Source organism: Molothrus aeneus, chromosome 12, assembly GCF_037042795.1.
Source record: "Molothrus aeneus isolate 106 chromosome 12, BPBGC_Maene_1.0, whole genome shotgun sequence".
In the NCBI taxonomy this organism is placed as follows: domain Eukaryota; kingdom Metazoa; phylum Chordata; class Aves; order Passeriformes; family Icteridae; genus Molothrus; species Molothrus aeneus.
Window position 1 is genome coordinate 17,181,390 of NC_089657.1, and position 18,947 is coordinate 17,200,336.

The following is an 18,947-nucleotide window of genomic DNA, read 5'->3' on the forward strand; positions in this document are numbered from 1 at the left end:
AGTTCACCACAAGCTGCTTACATTTGTCTTTCAGTTAGTGGTCTCTTGGAAAGCTATAGATCATCCTTATTTTATCAGAACTGCCTAAGGAATGTAATTTTAGCTCCTTTGTGTTTATGGCTTTTGCAGTTATTCTTCATGGGTTCAGTTCCTTGTGGCTTTTGTGTGTCTGTGGTTAACCCTGTAGCTTCTCTGTACAGTTACTGGTTGAAACTCTTTAACTCTTGGCTGTACTTTGCTATTGCATTGTGTAGTCTGAAACAGCCAAAACCATGGAGTGTTCTTACAGATGCATCTGAGATCTGTTGTGTTAGGCAATACTTTTTTTTTCCTTCTGAGAACACTTTGCCATTTGTCCCAAATGGGAACTGTGTCCATTAGATTTGGCTTGTATGTGTGTCTAATCTCATCCTAAATCTCCATTCATAGAGATGCTGGAAGTCTGTTCCTTCCTGTTGAGGTTTCCCTTCATGTCTAGCCCCACTCTTTTTTTTTCTCTCATTGTGGAATTCATAATGCATTGTAACTTTAATTACCTTATGAATAAAAAAATGTATATGGTCACCTCTATAGCAGCATGGATTGCTTTACATCTGTGCACTGTTAAGTGGCAAGAGGAAGAATTCCTGGTTACGTTGTCTCGGCAAGACTCAGGATTTGCTTTGTAGACTCCATTCAGAAGTGTCCAAATGGTGTCTTGTTGGAAAGTGAAAAAAAACCCAAAAGAACAGGGAGAAAGTTGTCCTCAAATTCTTGGTGTCTGATGTCTGTGAAAAAGAAGGATTTATGTAACTGAATGTGCTGCATTCTGCTCCTTGGCTCTCCCTCTGAGTGCCAGCATGTTCTTGCAGGGCACTGCTGCTCTCACTTCCTGACAGCCCACCTGGGCTTGGTGCCTGCTGAGGCTCTGCTTCGGTACCCGGGTGGAGGAGCTGTGAACTGCACTCACCACACTTGCCCTCGTTTTTTAGCATATGGTGATCTCTGCTTTTCAGTCTTTCCTTGATGAAATGTCTGCTTCCAGGGTAGTCAGCAGCCTGCATGTGCAGATAAGCTGAATTGGGGTTTGAGCAGGGAAGCACTAAGCAGATCTGCAGCTGGGTGTGTGACAGCACAAAGAAGAGTCTCCTCCAAACATCACTGGCTGTGGCTTTCCCTACTTGCATTAGAGATTCCATTAGAAGTCTGCTCTTTGAGCAGTCATCTTATAAGTTTTTCTAATATCTCTCTGCTGATAGAAATGAGGACACAAGACATAGTGTTAATGTGTAATAGCAGTGGGCTGGTAGCTGAGCAGAAGTCTCCCAAGGGTAGGATTCATAATCCTCTTAAAGCAGAGGAGAATCAGAGGCTTTGGAAGGTCACCTTTTGCGGGGTGAGAAACATTCCCCGTGCAAAGCTCTGGTGCCTCTGTGATCAATTCCTCTCCCATTTTCATATTTCATCTCACAGCAGCAGAAAATATATCGAGATGAATCCTGCAAGAGTCTTGACCCCTGTAAAACTCCCACTACCTCAGGTTTGACTACCTGCCAAAAGACAGCTGTGTGTATATGGGTTGATAATCTTGTGTGACAGGGTTATGAAGTCTGACTGTATAGAGATAGTGGTCTGTTCCCCAGGAGACACTTTGATCTAAAGGGGACAGCCATGTGCCTCTACTTAGTGCTTTGCAGCTCCGCCACAGTTTTACCTTTGCCCTATTTTGTTGCACCTGTATTTTGCTTGTGTTGGAGAGTTGTGAGAAATTCAGATGTCTAAATGCAGTCCTAAGTAACAACTTTAGTAAATTTCCTTAATGTTTAAAAAGTCTGTAATACGTGTATTTGATATTTAAAGTATAGTACTTTCAGTGTTAGTGCCTGTCAGAAGCCAGAAATTTATTAACTTCTTGCTTGTGATTTATGATATTTTAGTGATGTGTTGGGACAGAGTTACAGCATTTGCTCATGAACTTAGTATTTTCTTTTAAAGACCTACTTTTTTTGCAAGATTGTCCAAATACAATGGAAAACTTGCTGCTTTTTCAAGCAGCAGCCACAACTTAATCTCTGAACTTTGGAGGAGTGAATTCTGCATGGCAGTGGCCCAGACTGTTCTGTGTGCTTTCCTACACATGGCAGCAAGATGGCAACTAAAAACTGAATTTTCTGCATCTCTGAAGCAAAGCTGGGCCTTCCAGGAATCCCTGATTTGATGGATGAAGTGTCCAGAGTTAGGTGTTCCAAGCCAGTGGTGAGAGCTTGCTACAGCAGATGTTGAACATGAGGAAATGGGTGTGAGGCTCAAGTCATGGAACATACCTTAGTGGAATTCTGCTGAGGACACCCTAGGATGTCCCTGTCACTGAGGAATTGCTGTGCACGGCCAAGGGTGATGTGTCTGCTCCCCAGCAGTTGAGGGGTACATACACAGACACAGCTTTTTGGACCTGTGTTGGCACAAGAGCCCTTTCATGGTGGGGCAAGGGACGAATGACTCGTTCCAGCTTCGTGTCACCTTCAGTGTTGTTGCAACTCCATTGCTTCACAGGAGCTGCTGCAGTGGTTTCCTCACAGAGGCCTTTAGATGGATCACCTCTTCCTAAAAAGCTTCGTTGTGCAGAAGTGGTCAGCTTTCTGAAGTGACTTTCTTAATAGTTTAACCAAGGTAAAGAGAACCTTGGATGTAACCCAGGCAGCAGTTTCTAAGAATTCTTTGTTGTTTGTATAATGTTGTTGTCACTGTTCCCCCTGGCTTTGCTCCCCAGTACTGCTTGTGCATGCTGCTGCTGTTTGTCATGCCCTATTTAATCACAACAGGCTTTCCTCACTCTCCTCTATATATTTTAGCAGCTCTTTTGCTCTGAAAATAATGCTGGTATCAAATAAATTAAAGATTTATTTTTGAGGAAATAGGACGTTTTAAATATTAATGGTGTGTTGTGGAAGATGAAAACATAAAGAATTAGATTGCAGATTTTTTAATGTACTGTTTAAATCTTTTGAACCAAAGTGGTTTTGTATAACTATTAGGTAGTTATGTTGTGATATTTTATCTATGTTGAGTAAGAGAGCAGCTTCACAGTTTCTTGGAGATGGAGTTTTGCTATGCCTTGGTTCCCACTTTCTCCCATGTTTTGATGCTGGGGGAATTGTTGGCCAGATGTATTAGGGACCTGATCCAACTGAAAACTGAAGGCTTTTTGTTTTGTTTTCTATATTGCTGCTTTGTTTTCCTACCAGATTGGGTACTTATTATGGCTGTTTGCAGGGGTGCTGATGCTGGTGTAAAGAAGATGTCAGGAGAGGTGAAAAAGTCAAATGATGTTTCTGCTGCAAGTGACAACTCACTTTAAAGTCAGGGGGTGAGACTGTTCTCTGAGCGTGTGTTTGCAGGGCAGCTGGGGCTGAATGGAATTGGCCCTGCTCCTCTTGTGCCTGCCCTTGCCCTGCTCAATGATTGTCCCCTTTTACTTTCGTTGGGCACTGGCAGTAAACCAGTTCAGGAAGCCACATTGGCAAAAACAACTTTTCTTTTTTTCCGGGTTAACTTGTTTGCCAGGCTGGTTTCTGAGCAGGATCAGTGAGTGCCAGTGCTGACTCAGGAGAGAGGATGGGTTTGAAGAATGCTGACTTAGATTTACTTAAGATGCCATGAAACTATAGCCTGAGATGCATGCTAAGTAACAAAGGGTAAGGTTTGCCAGTTAGCAATTTTTTCAGTTCTGTGTCTTCATGGATTGATGTGGTGACATCTACAAAAAAGGCTGCTGAACAGCTTAGAGACTAATTTTTTTGTCTTCTAGAGCAGACACAACAGAAACTGTAGAAAGCTGATTTCCTGAAGCTATTTCATTAATGTGCCTCCTGTCTTATGCTAGAAGTATGGTTATTCAGTTTTTTGTGCCTGATTTTCAATGAGAAGGCCTCTCACAATGGTGTGTGTCTGATGCAGGTACCTGTCACCAGCTGAAAGCAGAGATCCCAGTAGGTTCCCAGGTAACCATCAAAAAAGGAGGTATTTTCAGTTGCTTTTGTCTCAAACAGTATTTGAGCTGGTAATTTGGGAAAACTTCAGTCTGTTTTTCATAATTGTTTCTAAAGTGCGCTAGCATGGCATCATTGCTTGGTGCTTATTCTGATTGTCAGTATTTCTGTTCGTATTTCCATGTTCAAATAAAAATTCAGCTGCAATTTGAAGAGTTGCCAAAACTGAATATAGGCTCCCCTGTTCACTCTTTGAATGTCACAGTCTTCAAATTAGTGGGAATCTGCACATCACGTAGGCTTGTGTTTCTTGAATGGAAGATCACCAAGATAGTTAGTGGTTATGCAATTTCTGGGAGAGTTTTGTTTCAGAACTTGCCCCAAAGCTGTTCATTCTCATTAATGACTTGGTTAGTCATGTTTTTATGTTTATTTCAGCGTGCAGGCTGCAAAAATGACATATAATTTTGGACAAGCAACAGCTTGAGGGAGCTCAGTAGCCATGCCTTAGCTGTAGGGTAGACATCAGTGTGACCTCATTTTGTCTCACTGGAGAGACCCTCCATGGTTGCAAGCAGTGGCAGTCAAGTCCCCTCTGTGTTGTTTGGTCGGAGATCCTGTTCTACAGCAGCCATGCAATGAGGTGAGCTGGGAATGCAAACGTTGGCTTGAGGCACGAGGATAACCATCAGCAATTCAGGCACCTTGTGCTGATACAACTGTTTGTACAGCTGCACAATAGATTGGGAATCTGACCTGGTTGAAAAGTAATCCTTAAAAAAAACAAAACAAAGTGCTGGTTTATTTTTAACTGTGATCACTTCCCTAGTTTGGTTCATGGTGAGGCTGCAAACAGTTGTACCATTGCAGCAGAGTTGAGTGGGAGGGTGCTGTTAATGCTGTTCCAGATGTCAAAGGATTGCCTGTGCAGCCATGGTCTGAAGAAATAACTGAAGGAGGAGTTAGAAACTGACTTCAATCAGTACCAGAAGGAATCTCAACATAATATTGGGTGGTTTTTTAAAGCCAGGCATTTGGATGGCATTGGTTCCATTGTGGAGGATCACATTATAGAGTAACCAACACAAGCAAGCTTTTTTCAACCCAAAAACTTCCCTGTTTACCAGCCTACAGAGAACATGGTGGATGAATGAAGTATCAGTGTGCATTTTTTTCTTGTGCAGACCAAACTTTTGATGTGTTTTCACTGTCATTTCCCTGTCAGAGCTGGAGGCCTAAGTGTTCACCTGGGTTTTTTTCCTTAATTCACTGGTTTTGCACATTCTGAAAGCAGGGAAAAAAGAGATTAATTTTTTTTCTTGACTTTCATCTTCAAATAGCAAAAAAACCCCAAACTATAAAATGTCTTCTGTGTTTTCCTTTATCTTCCCTTATTTTTTTATAAGATTGTGCTGGGCAAAGAGCCAGAGAACACACCTTTTTTCTCTTTTTTTGTTGCTCATGTAAGGTCTGAAACAGTGTGTGCTCTTGCTGTGGAGTTGAGGGAGTTGACTGTTTTTCCTGTTGCAGAATCCTCACTTTGGCACCTGTGCTTTGCTTGCTCTGGGTGACAAGTGTAAGGTGCAGCACATTGATTGTTCCTTTCAGTTCCTGTCAGCCACCCTCTGAAGCCTGAAAAAACTGCTCTTATTGCTGCTCAGGTACTTCCTTTTCCTGGAATTTTGGTGCTTTTGCTGTAAGTTTCCTCATTTCCTCTCTACAGAAGCTGGAAGGATCTTGTCCCATCTTTCCACCTGCTTTCCAGGTGTTTGTACTAGCTAGGAGTCTGAAGGACACAAGGCTGAGGTGCACAACCATTTCTCCTTGTCCTGTCCATGTGCAGGTGGGAGTGGGAGCTCAGGCTCCAGAGGTGTTTGCACATGTGGGTGATGACAGCACCTTTCAGCTCAGAGGCCAGCAGTTACTCTGTAGGAGATCAGGCCAAATGGTTTTCCTTGGCTCTGGCCTGATGCCTTCAAGGTCTTCTGGGGCATTTAAGAGAGGAGATGAGGTGAGAACTTAGGAGGCGCCAGTTGTTCTCTTCCCCCCTGTTGTAATACAAACCTGAGACCTGCTTGCCTGACTGCAGTGGATTCTCCTCGGTGTGGTGGGGCAGCTCCCCAGTGCTGAGCAGCCCTTCCCTGTGCCACCCATCTGGCTGAGCTGTGTCCATGCTCCCACAAAATCTCACACCTCCCTTTTCCTGCCAGCAGTGCTCACTGTGCAATGCACTTGTCCTCTGGTTCAGCACAGCCATCCCAGCTCTGACTCATTCTCTTGCTGTCAGCAGCTGTGCTGCATTCACCTGCTCCTCCCTCCTGCATTCTGATGCTGTTGAGATTGTAGAATTTGGTACCCACAGCTGACATGAAAGTGCAGTTTCTGAATGGACTCCTCCTCATGCTGCTCTCAGCGTAGTCATTCCATCATCTTCCTGCTGGGGAGGCATGTGGGTGGTTACTTGGATGACTGTGCAGGACTTTCTTAGGGTTGTGGCTGCCTTATTTAAGCCTCACTGTCAGGGAAGAGGCCAAGGTCTGTGGCTGAAGAGTAGGTATACTTTATTTTAGATGAAAATTTTAAACATAAGATTTTTTGAGACAGGAGGTAAAGTTGTTCCCTCTGCTTATTCAGTCTGTAAGTTGAATTACAAATTCTGAGTTAGTCTTTGAGCCAGGCTTCTTCAGTGGGAATGGCATGAGTCTTTTTCCTTTCTCCCTGTCATGCTGACAATGCAGGGACAATTTTCTGCCTGTTGATGAGTTTGAGTCCCTGCACTAATGCAAATTTTAAAAAAATGTCTTTTCTTGGTGGGTTAGGTTGATTCATTGTGGCTTTTAACTGTTGAAAATATGTTCCTTTCTAACTGTCTCTGACTATTGGATTGGAAAGCTGTGCTGAACAGCCAGCTTTTGCAATGGAATAATTTAAAGGTAACCTGTGGAGACTTCTTCCTCTTTGTAAATGATGTGAAGCCAGAAATTAGCTCACAGAAAGCTGAGCAATGAGGCCTCACAAGCATTGATCTTCCCTAAGCCCTTCTCTAGAAAGCATGTGTCATAATCTCATTTCTCCTATAAAATGCAAAGCCGATATTGGATGACCCTGCTCTCTTAGGCACAGGCTTGGAAAAAAGTCTGGGCTGGTACTGATAAAGCAACCTTTTGTTGTACATATTCTGTCAGGTCTTGCTGCTGTGGAAACTCTCAGGCTTGGACTGCAGCCAGTGCTTTGGAACAGAGAGGGAAGGTGCCCTTTTCTACCAAGGCAGGGTGTATTTGTGGCAAGGTGCAGCAGGAGGATTCAGCAGCTCAGCTCCCTCTTGCTCATCCCCCCCACTTCCTACTGGAAAGGAAAGAGTGGTGATGACCAGACCAGGGCTGGCCCTTCTTGCAGCCTTTGCAGTGACACTGATAGCAGTGACAAGGACTGGCAGGTCCCTGTGCCCTCCTGCCAGTGTGGTGCATTTCTCCAATGAGGAAGGGGAAGCCTGGAGAAAAGAGCAGCAAGGGAATTAAATCATTATCCCTGTTACGTGCAGTCCTCCACTGCTCCCCAGCATGATCTTATCACAGTAGTGCCAGCTTGTCCAGCATCAGGCCAGACAGGAATACAAGCTGGAAGAGGCCATTTGAGCCCCAGCTTGGGTTACCCCTGTTCACAGACAGCTGCATGGCAGGTGTTCACAAAATGTTGCAGAGTACCTGCTCCATATGTTGCTGAATGTGACAGACCTTCCCTGTTAATGGCTGTGTGCTAAGAGTTGGCTTAAAAAAAAAAAAAAAGATAAAAACACAGAGAGAGGCTACCACTGTAGCGTGCCAGTGTGAGAAAAGGGGTATTGTCTGTGTCCTGGGTCTGAATTCCTGACAAGGACTCCCAGTACCTCATCCCTCCTGGAAAGCTTGCCATGCTTTATGTGTAGGTGACAGCAGAAGGGCCTTTGCAATTCTTGCTAATGTGGCCTCTAAGAAGAAAAAGCCTTGTTTAAGCCCAGATCTGAGCACTGGTTTTAGTGAGTGGTTTCAGCCCAGCCAGAGTTAAAAGTACACGGCTCAGCCTCTCTTTCCTCAGAAAGAGCTGAAAAGGCTTGGCTTCCGCTCCTTTCTTAGGAAAAGAAGGGCAGAAAATTCTTGGTCTCGCAGGCTGCTGGCAGAAGTGCTGAAGCTTTGTGATCAGTGTGATAGAAGTATGGCACAAGTAGTCTGTTGTGGTTTAACCTCAGCTGGCAGCTCAGCCCCACACAGCCACTCACTCACTTCCTTTTTGGTGGGATGAGGGAGAGAATTGGAAGGGTAAAAGTGACAAAACTCGTGGGTTGGGATAAAGGCAGTTTAACAGGTAAAGCAAAAACTGCAGGCACAAGGGAGGTAAAACAAGGAACTCATTCCCCACATCCCATGGGCAGGCAAGTGTTCAGGAAAGCAGGGATCCATCACAGTAGCAGTGACTTGGAAAAGAAGACCATCACTCCAGACATCCCCGCTTCCTTTTTCTTTCCCCAGCTGTGTATGCTACACTTGACACCATATGCTCTGGGGTATCCCTGGGGCCAGTTGGGGTGTTGTGTCTCAGCTTCTTGTGCACCCCAGGCTTCCTCACTGGTGGAGCAGTGTCAGAAGCAGAAAAAGCCTTGATTCAGTTAGCCCTGCTCACTAATAACAAAAACATCTCTTATTATCAACATTGTTTTCAGCACAAATCCAAACCACAGCCCCATACAAGTTATCAGGAAGAAAATTAACTCTCCCAGCTAAAACCTGCAGAGTCTTCCTTCAGATCTTTAGGAGCCAGAAACAAAGGCTATGTCTAAGGACTTGTACTATAAGCTTAATTTTATTTCCCTTTCCCTAGGTTCAGACAAGCTCTGTCTTAAGTAGATCAGGCTCTTTCCTTGTGAATAATTAGCAGTTGGTGCATATGTGCCCTGTTGATGAGGAAGAAGGAGGATTGGTGAAGGAAGCTCAGCTCATGGCACAGGGTGGAGCATGCATGGTAGTGGCTTTTGTCCTCTCCAAGCCCTTGTTCACTGCACTTCCTCCCTGTTGCCATTCTCCTCCTCAGCTGGCATTCTTGAGCAGCTTTTCCTAAGACTTCTGTTCCACTTTGGATGCATGTATGGAGATTGTGTTCCACTTCCTGGCCTCAATCTGACGAGCCACACTTGTCATGGTGAGAGCAGCCTGTCCACAAAGGAGTATTTGGTACTAGTTCAAGTGTTGGACAATATGCATGAGAAGGCTCAGGATTCAAAGCTCTGTGCTTAAGTAAACTAGGAAAATTTGTAGCTTCCTGGATGTCACCAAGGCCAAATGTTTCTGGTTACCTCCTAAGTGTTGCTGCAGGTTCCTGGAGAGTTGTGTTCTCTGCCCAGGTCCCAGGGCTCATCTCCATTTACTGCTGACTAGACAGACATGTTTCAAACCTGCCTTTGTGCTGGGAAGTTGATCTCATAGCACAGTGGGAAACACTTTTTTTTTTACTTTCTTAGACTGGATTTTCTTCTCATACCTCATCCAATCCAGCATAAGTAGAAACAAATCTGCTTTTCAGCACAGATGCTTCTGCTTTTCTTTGCTACTAAGTCTAGCTCACCAGGAACCAATTGACCAAATGCTGTGCTCCTCTTGTTTGCTATACTGGTATTTTCTATTCTTGTGCTTCGCTCCTGAGTGCTCTGGGGCTGTTCAGGGAAAGTCCAGCTTGTGTCATGGTGACGTTGAGGTCTGTATTTATCCCTTGCCCGTGGCCTCTCTCCAGAGTCATCAGTGGCCATCTGCCTCAGCCCTGGTTACGGCAGGGCCTGGGGCTGGAGTCGGAGCGGCGGTGGGGGAACGCGGATGTGCAAGCTGCTGAGGGCAGTCAGTGTTCTTGCTGTGTGATTCATCACAATTTAAAGCATTTGTTCTCCTTTTTATTCGGGGAAGTAGCTTCACCGGTGAGTCGTGAAGCGTTGCCAGTGTTCCTGTGCAAGATGGCTTACAGAGAGCAGGGACATCAGCGTCGTGGGGTGCTCAGCAGTAATTCTCACACCCATGGCACTGCAGCTCCCTGCCCTCAGTCTCGTCATGTGGTGACCTCCAAGGCTCATTTTTCTGTCTCCTTTAAGTGACACCCTCAGAGGAGACATTGCTGTTCTGTTCTCTGGTGCTGTGAACTGGCAGGAGCATCTCCTTGGCTCTGATGCTGGTCTGGTAAGACACCTGTGGTCTTCAGCCAGGGTTCAGTAATGTTTCAGAGATCTCTGGCTGGGTCTTCAAGAACACAGCACTGTTTCTACAAAGGGGTATATTCCCTGCTGGAGGGTGATGTTTGGTTGTGAGGACAGGGTTTACCCCACTTAATGGGTTAGGAAGAGCAGAGTTATCTTGGATGTCTTACTGAATTTTGTTTGGAAATGTGTTACTACAAGAAAACAGATCTTATTGCCAGGATGAGTTTAAACAGTGAGGTATGCAGATCAGACTTGGAGCAGATACACTGACAAAGAGATGTCTAGACGTAAATATTGTAGAGCAAATTCTGTTCCAGTGCATGAGTCTGTTACTGGGGAGGATAATGAAATATGGAGGGTTGTATGTCTGTGTAGTCACAGATAACTCTGCTCCTAAACCCAACCCCCCACCTTTCCTGAGTCCAGCTCAGTGGAGACTTTGTCTTTTTAAGGAGAGATCATTCTGTTGGAAGGGGGTGCTAAACTGGCCTGGGTGCTTCACTGCTGCTTGAGCTGCAGTGGTGGTGGTGGAATATACCAAAGGATCTGCCTAAATGAACTGGTCTCCCTCAAGCTGTTTCTGAGACTGTGCACTGTGTTTTGCAGTTTAATTGGAAGGACTTTGAATTTTATAAGCCAGCTAAAATAGTTGAACTCATGCCTTTGTTTAACAGACAAAGGATGAGTAATATTTAGGACTTCAAATAGTTTTCTGCTTTATATTCGTTTGAAACTGCTGGGATTCTTCTCTCTTTGTTTGTGGATAGTGTCTATGTTTAGTAGTAACCCTTTACTTTGAGTTAGTTTGATGAAAAACACTAAGCTGTATCTGAGCTATAAAGTGTCTCTTTCTCAAGCCCTATGGAAATCTTCCTCTTTACGAATGCCTCCAAAATGCTGCTTGCCACAAAACATTTTTTTCTCACATTCACTTGAACATGGGAAAATACTGCCTGTATGACTGTTTCTCTTAGAGTGTGTAGATGCACATGTAGAGCAGTTGTATCTGGCTTTGGACTCTTTCCCCACCTGATGCCCAGCTCCTTCTCTTGTGTCACAGCCTCAGAATGTTTTGGTTTTATGGCTTTCACTTCCTCCCAGGCAGCCTGCACACCCACATTTTGTCATGTTGGGGTTTCTTGGGGGTGCTGGGGTACTTGGCTGTGAGCCCAGGACACTTGGTGGCCACAGCCATTTCCCAGCAGCCCTTGGATGACTGCAGTCCTGAGCATCATGTGCATGTCTCCTGAGTACAACAACTGTCACACAGATAAATCTTGTGTTTCTCTTTCCTGTGCAGTTTAAACTACAGGAAGGTGTGAAGTTTAGTTTGTCTTCTGTATTGTTTGGAACAGCTGAAAGCTCTGCTTTAGTCATTGGCAAAATAAAAGAAATTGAATCCAAGACAGAGCTGCATCAGGAAGGGAGACTTTAGTTTGTGAAAGATTTGTCTGGAATCTGTGAAATGCTGACCTCTTGCAGATGGTGGTACCTTGCTTGTTCTTGGATATTAACTATGTTAAACCCAGCTAAAACATGTGAGTGTCTGCTGCTGAAATTTCTTCATGTTGATAAAGCAAATAAGAGGGAGGAGAGAAATCCCCAGCATGTTTTTGTTTGTGATTCAGCTTAGACTCTGAGTTTGGGAGACAGAGTTTGAGGGATGCCTTGAACAGACTTTGACATGAGTTACTACAGAGAGGGACTATCTGTGTTGTGGGGTTTTCCCTTCCTATTTCCTGGCCCCTGCCTTAAAAGCCAGCTAAATATTCACATTATTCCCCTTGCACTGAATGTGCTGGTGTGGTCATGTAACCACAAAAGGAAATGTTTTCTACGGGATCAGCGAGATGATTCAACTCAAATGTACGTACACTCATGCTATCCCAAAAACCCAGTGTGAGGGAGCAAGCAGGAATGAGCAGACAAGGAGAGAGAAGCATTGTCCTGCTGTGGGGAGTTTGGGTTGGATTGGGTTAAACCTGTTATGAAGTATCATCACCCCTCCTTTTGACTCTCTCGAGCTTCATCTCTGACATGGCCGAATTGGAGCGGGGGAGATAAGCTAGAGTTCATCAGAATTCCCCCCGCCTGGCAGTGCTGTGTAGCTGCAGAGACATCCCGTGGCCATCTGAGGAACAGCCTGAGCCGTGTCCCTTGCTCAGGCCTCCAGGATCCCTCAGTTCTTAAATTACTGCCCTTGGCTGTCACTGTGTGAAGAAACTGGAAATTCGGTGCATTCGGAAACTGCAGTCACCACTTGGTTCTTGTACCAGCATTTGGATAACTCATCGTTGTGAGGAAATCCTGTGACATTTTCCCCAGCAACCTCAGGGGCAGCTGTGATCTAAGCTGGAAAAAGGGCAAGTCATCTGAGAGAGTCTGGGCAGCTTTACTTTTCCATCATCCTGTGGCTCTACTGGGCACTCTGCAAATACTAAAAGACCATCTGCTTCTCTAAAGCATTTGTAATCTCATTTGGACTTAGTGGTATATCTTGCTTACCTCTAGAGATCAGGGCCTTGTTGTGCATGTAGGTGCTGTGAAAGCATTAGAAAATTGTCCTGAAAGGCTGAGAGTAATAAAGGAGAGAATCTGAGCAGAATCCATTCAGTTCCAGCACGCAGAGTGACAGAATGACTGTCTTACTCTGCATCTTTAATGTCAGTGCCTGAAGAGAAGTGAGCACTAAGGGAGGAAACAGTGTGACAGTAGCAGGTGAAGAGGAATTATTTAGATGTTAAAAATGCAGAGGCATGAGGAGGGGATTTCAGATTCTGGAAGTGTTTGTACTGCCTGTGTCAGTCACCAATACTGATAGGCAGGTGTGGGCTATAGCTCACAGTCTGCTCCATTGCCTTACTAATAAAATGAACAGGGAAGGAAATAGTATTTTATGAAGATGGGAGGCTGAAAATAGCTGTATTTCCTCCTTTCCCTGTCTGCTGTCAATCCTATTGGAGGGAGGAGCTCTGGATGGGACTGCCTCTGAATTACTGTGTGTTTACCTGTAGGATTAAAGAGGCGGTGAGGGGCGTGCTGGAACAAGCAGGATGTAAACAGAGAACAGAAGAAGATATGGATATAAATAAGTACCATAAACTTCTCCAAGCGAACAAGGAGTGAGTGTAAGTGGTCCTTTACTAACAGGAATCTCTTGCTTTTTCAGATCACTGCAAGGAAGCAAATTGCCAGTGCTGAGCTACCCCTCCCAGCCCATGTGGCTCTCCCCATGCTCCAGGAGTGCAACGGGTGCCCAACGCAATGTGTGTTTGTCAAACCATGGAAGTGGGCAAGTATGGCAAGAATGCCACTCGCTCTGGAGACCGGGGGGTCCTGCTGGAGCCTTTCATCCACCAGGTGGGCGGGCACAGCAGCATGATGCGCTATGACGACCACACTGTCTGCAAGCCCCTCATCACCCGGGAGCAGCGCTTCTACGAGTCCCTGCCCCCAGAAATGAAGGAGTTCACACCTGAGTACAAAGGTGAGGCCTCTTGCCATTCCAGAATGCAGTTACAGCCTTGAAGAACCTGCCCTTCCATTTTCCTGTGGCTGCCGTTGTCTTGCTGTCTTTTGGGGTCATATTGCTTTTTTTAAACTCCCTTTTGCAGGCTGGCAATTTGATAGCAGCACTTGGAAAGGAGGAAGTCTTGGTGTGTTTTTGGGAGGCACACTGAGTTGAATGTGCTTCTCTTTCTAGACAGAGAATATGCAGTGTCAGAGTTGTAGTCCAAAGTTTAAGGTTATGGATGTGGAACTGAAGCAGTTTTATTACCAAGTTATTGTCAATTACAGCCTTGACCTTGAGCTAATGAAGCCAGATCATAGAATGAGCATTTGCACATTCCAGTTCCGTAATTTATTGCTTCCTCATCCCATCTCTTTTATGGACCCATTGCAGCAAGCTGCTGAAGCAGGAAGTATGGCTTTCCCAGTGCTGAGGTGCAACCTTGTCCCCAGCTGCTTTGAAGGAGTGGAATTTTCCAGTGCCTGTGTCATTGTAGGAGGTTGGCAGCTCAGCTTTGTCTTTGAGAAGCTCGATAGGCTTCCAGCCTTGTGTGTTTGTGTTCAGGGTGGTGATGTGGTCAGGTAGGCTTCTGGGGGGCTCAGTGCTCCTGTTCCCTCTGCTGCTTTGTCTCCACATGGCACTGGGAAGGTGGGGCTTTGCAGACAGCTGGGACCACCATCTGTTCAGGGTCTTGCCTTTGCATCTGGCTGCAGCCTGACTGTCTCAGAGCAGTGTCAGCTTCCCTCCCCGTGTCTGCACACAGGTTGTCATGAGTGAGGGAGCAGTCTGCAACAGATGGGTCCTCTCTTAACCCTCCAGCCATTCTGGGGGCACACAGTGCTCTAGTGTCCCATCAGAAATCCCACTGAAGCCTGTGGAGTTCCTAGAGTCCATATGATGTGAGTTTTTCTTGGGGAGGTATGTTTAAAACCGATGAAGCTGATAGTCCAGATGGACTCTTGTCTTCTTGAGATCAGGTACTTCCTGGTACCCTAATGGCATGGGATGTGCACAACCCTCCCAGTGTGGGATTTCATCCTGTGCAGTTTCCTCTTAGTCCTGGAAATCTTTCCTACTGATCTGGGGGAGAGGAGCACTGGGTATGATATTTTCTGTCTGAGCACTTGGATGTTACTGTAAGACTTGACAGAGGTATCTTGAGCACATCCAGGCAGCACTTGGAGTAGCATTTATGTAGTGACATTCTGGAGTCGTGTTTCAGTCACCTGAACCTTGTTAACATTGTCCTGTGCAGATAAGGAGAAGAGAAGAATGGGAACAGGATGGCCTGCATCAGCTGGGCAGGGCAAGGTTTCCTCATGTTTGTGAGAAATTTGATTCAGTGCATCTGTCATTTGAAATTCCTGGCAGCTAGTCAATACTAGTGACAAGATAATGAAACATTTTGTCATTGCACATCAGGAGATGGGCTGATGGCCTCATTTTCAGGGCTGGGGCAGTAGTCCCAGAAATGAAGATGTCAGCCCTAACTGGAAGTGTCAGCAGTCCTGTGCTGTGGCTGGCCAGATACATTCTGAGTTTGTGCTGGGGAATATCTGTAACTTCCCTTGGACTGTGGTGCTTTCCAGGAGCCTTCAGAAGGTGAAACTGGGCAGGACATATGGTCCTGCTTGCCTGCACTTGGCAGTAGTAGTTATGCTTCCAGGGCCCCCTGTTTTTATTGCTAGGAAGGCTGGGCCCTTACTGTTCCCTTTTTTGTGAGACTGGCTGGCTTGTGATAAGAGTGGCAGTTGTCACCTCAGCTTTAGGGCTCTGTACTTCATTGCTCTGATGCTGGAAAGCTCCTTTAGCAGAGAAAGCACAGTCCTGCTTGGCCAGTGATGTCCCTGTCAACAGCAGCAGGAACGCTTCTGCAGGACGTAGGTACTTATCCAAACAAACCAGATTTTATTTTACATGCTTTGCTCCCCTCAGCGTCTTGGCAGACTGTACTTGACTCTCTCCAGTTTGACATTTGCTGCAAGACTGAAGGAAGGAAATAAATCACACCCTCAGCCTACCCAGCTGCACTTTTGTCCTTATTTCCTGCAGTGGCAGAGCTTCCCCCTCTTTCATTGCTCTGGGCTTGCTTTGCTCCTCCGTGAGCTACGTTTTCCTCTCTCCTGCAGAACATCTGGTTGATAATGGTTGTGCGTTCCCTCCTCCTGGAGAACTGACATGTTGCTTCTCCCTGGCAGGTGTGGTGTCTGTGTGTTTTGAGGGAGACAGTGATGGCTACATTAACCTGGTGGCCTATCCCTATGTGGAGAACGAGGCTCTGGAGCAGGATGATCTGCCAGAGAGGGACCAGCCACGGCGCAAGCACTCGCGCCGGAGCCTTCACAGGTCAAGCAGTGGCACCGAGCACAAGGAGGAGAAGCCTGGCCTGGCCAGTGACAGCACCGAAAGGTAAAACTTGGAGGGCCCAGTGACAACATGAATATTGGGAGATCTCTCTTCCTCACTCCTTTGGTTAAGGATGTTCTGCAATTCCTTAAGGTGGCCAGGCTGTTGTGCACTTGCTAGCCCAGCAGATTTTGGCACTGCAGACTGTGTCAGGAGTTTTGCTGGGTTCAGGACCAATTCATCCATATGAAATGCTTCTGATACAGGGTAAGTGTTGGCAATGTATCAGATGTGGAACCAAAGCATACAGAGCAGATTTGAACGCTCTTCAGTCCACCTGCTTATTAACCCAGGGGTTTCTTCCCAGGGTACTTTGAATATGGGTCCTCTACCTCACCCCAGCCAGAGCTTCCAGAGGAGCAAGTGTTCCTGTTTGCTCTATTAGCAGAGATATTAAATAGACCAGATCCTGGAGCATGGATCCACAGCCCAGGGTATTGGTGAGGATTTGCTGTGAGAAGATTTGCATTGTGTGCAGCAGGAGAAGGAACAGGAGATGGCTGTGTGCCAGAGGAGGTTGTGACAGTTGTGTGTGAAGAACTGATGGATTCTAACAGGCGGGTTTGTTCTGTCTTTACACCAGCAGCATCCAGGAAACGAAGAGTCCCAGGGTGGACTTGCACATCCACTCAGATGTTCCATTTCAGATGTTGGATGGGAACAGCGGCCTGAGCTCCGAGAAGATCAGCTATAACCCCTGGAGCCTGCGCTGCCACAAGCAGCAGCTGAGCCGCATGCGGTCCGAGTCCAAGGACCGGAAGCTCTACAGTATCCTTTGGGAAGCACAGCTGGGTGTGTCAGGCTGCTGCTGCCCTGCCCTTGGGCCCGTTTGTGCCTGAGGCAGCCAGGTTTGCATTTCCCTTGGCATTTCTGTGCTCAGCCACACAGTTGAGTTACATGTTCCTTTTAGCTGTTCCTTCCTGCTTCCCATACTGTGACACTGATGAATCATAAATGGTTTGGATTGGAAGGGACCCTAAAGATCTCAGTCCATCTTCAGGCAGTCTGACTTCTTCATATGGTTGAAGATGGGTTTGTTTTCTATGCCTTCACAAATGGCTTCTCCTGCTTTTGCTGAACTTGCCAGCTTGCAGGGTTATTTTGTTTCACCTGGATTCTGTTTTCCTCACATAGAAACAAGCTTACTTTTAATAGCTGTATTCATAATTTTAACTGCCTGGGCTTCCTTCTCCAATTCTCAAGTGTGGGCTTGGAGACTCCAGATTTTATTTTTAAATAGCTTGCATCACTTGCAGAGAAGTCATTCTCTTTGGCTGCCCTCTCCATTTTAAGCACACTTCTTATTTTTATGAAGTTCCTCTTCCTAAATCAAACACAGTTCTGCTCTTGCACGTTTAATCCAGCTGTGCTCTGGTTGCCATTTCAGATTTTACATGTTGATCTGTGCCCTGTGGGACTCCTTAGGGCAAATTTTGGGGTGTTTTTTCCCCCTTTTGGAACAAGTTGCTGTACAGAATGCCTGGGGTGTGTTCTCAGTGCTGTGCCCCAGTGCAGGGGCTTGCCCATTGTGTGCTGGTGACAGAGGGCTCCTGTTACTGTTCTGTTTCCTGGCTTTGTCACCTCCCCAGTTCCCCCCTGTGTGTTGGGCAGTGCTGCTGTTCTGGACAGGCCAACCCTGCCATTACTTGACCCTTGAATTTTCAGTCCATGGGCTTTGTATTGTTTATCCATATGGTCAAATGGCTAATTTGATTAGACTTTAAGCTCTCTCTTAATGGATTAGCAATTCCTACTGGCATACTATGTCCTTCCTGGTACCAGTGTTTTGCTTTTCAGTTTCCCCTCTGAATTTCCAGTAGAACTGCATGTGACCTTCCTGCTGTTGGCTGTTCCACTTTCTAGGCTGTTTCCTTCACCCAGCTGTGAAAGTCTGGGTTCACTGTTTGGGTTTTGTCCTTTTCTTCAGCTCACCAAACTGCTTGTCTTTTCTGTTCTTTGGTTCCTATTTTTGTTGTCCATCCCTATCTCCTGTTGGCCCAGGTCCCTGTCTGTGGTGGGTGAGCTCTCCTTGACACATATCCCAGAGTTCCTGCTGCTGGAGAATGTGGTGCATCACTTCAAGCTTCCCTGTGTGCTTGATCTGAAGATGGGGACCAGACAGCACGGAGATGATGCCTCTGAGGAGAAGGCTGCTCGGCAGATGAAGAAGTGTGAACAGAGCACTTCTGCCACCTTGGGTGTGCGTGTGTGTGGGATGCAGGTAGGGATCCCCCAGGCTGCAGATGCTGTAACTTCCTTTTCACAGCTGCATTAAGCCTCCCAGTTAGTGTTTCCTGCTGAGCACTGAATTTGAACCTCCCTCTGCAGGTAGGTACAGCAGCATTCATGCTATTTTTGTCTTCATTTCTAAGCCTAAAACAAATGAACCTGCTTTCCCTGAGATGGCCTTTGTCCAGAGCTCCTTTGTTCACAGACAGTTAAGGGATTTTCTAATAAAATTATTTTTGTGGCTTAGTGTTCAGACAGAGTCACAATGCCTAGGGATGAAATTGTCTGACATCTGCTTCTGTACTGCACTGATTGTTAAAAAGTTGCTCTGCTGTGCCTGGGCCTGTGCACAAGGGTTTACTGTTGTGCAATAATTGCTCCTTTCCCCACCTGCTGAAGGAACCAGATCTTGTAAACCCCAATCTCTGCCCACAGACTCTGAAGCAATGAGGGCTCCTCATTAATCACTTGCCATGTAATGGCAATAGGTGTCAGCAGCTCCTGCTGCCAGAGGATTGTCTGAGTTGCTGTAAGACTTGGCTTTTTAACTCTTGGGGGTCAGTTGTGTCATGCCTTTTTGGGGCACTGGGACTCGTGAGCCCCTTTTGGGTGTCCTGGA

At 46.0% G+C, this 18,947-nt stretch overlaps 1 protein-coding gene across 4 annotated transcripts in view; it reads left to right on the forward strand.

The window, feature by feature from the left end:
* The window catches only part of IP6K1 (inositol hexakisphosphate kinase 1), a 36,982-nt gene that overhangs the window by 15,285 nt on the left and 2,750 nt on the right, over positions 1–18,947 (forward strand). For 3 of the 4 annotated variants that reach the window (XM_066557958.1, XM_066557960.1, XM_066557959.1), the window contains 4 exons: positions 13,352–13,669; positions 15,892–16,102; positions 16,683–16,867; positions 18,145–18,320. In XM_066557958.1, the coding sequence (XP_066414055.1) occupies positions 13,447–13,669; positions 15,892–16,102; positions 16,683–16,867; positions 18,145–18,320 (795 nt within the window). In that variant the 5' untranslated portion in view covers positions 13,352–13,446. The remainder of the gene's footprint in view (positions 1–13,351; positions 13,670–15,891; positions 16,103–16,682; positions 16,868–18,144; positions 18,321–18,947) is intronic. The other variant, XM_066557961.1, reaches the window with a different exon arrangement.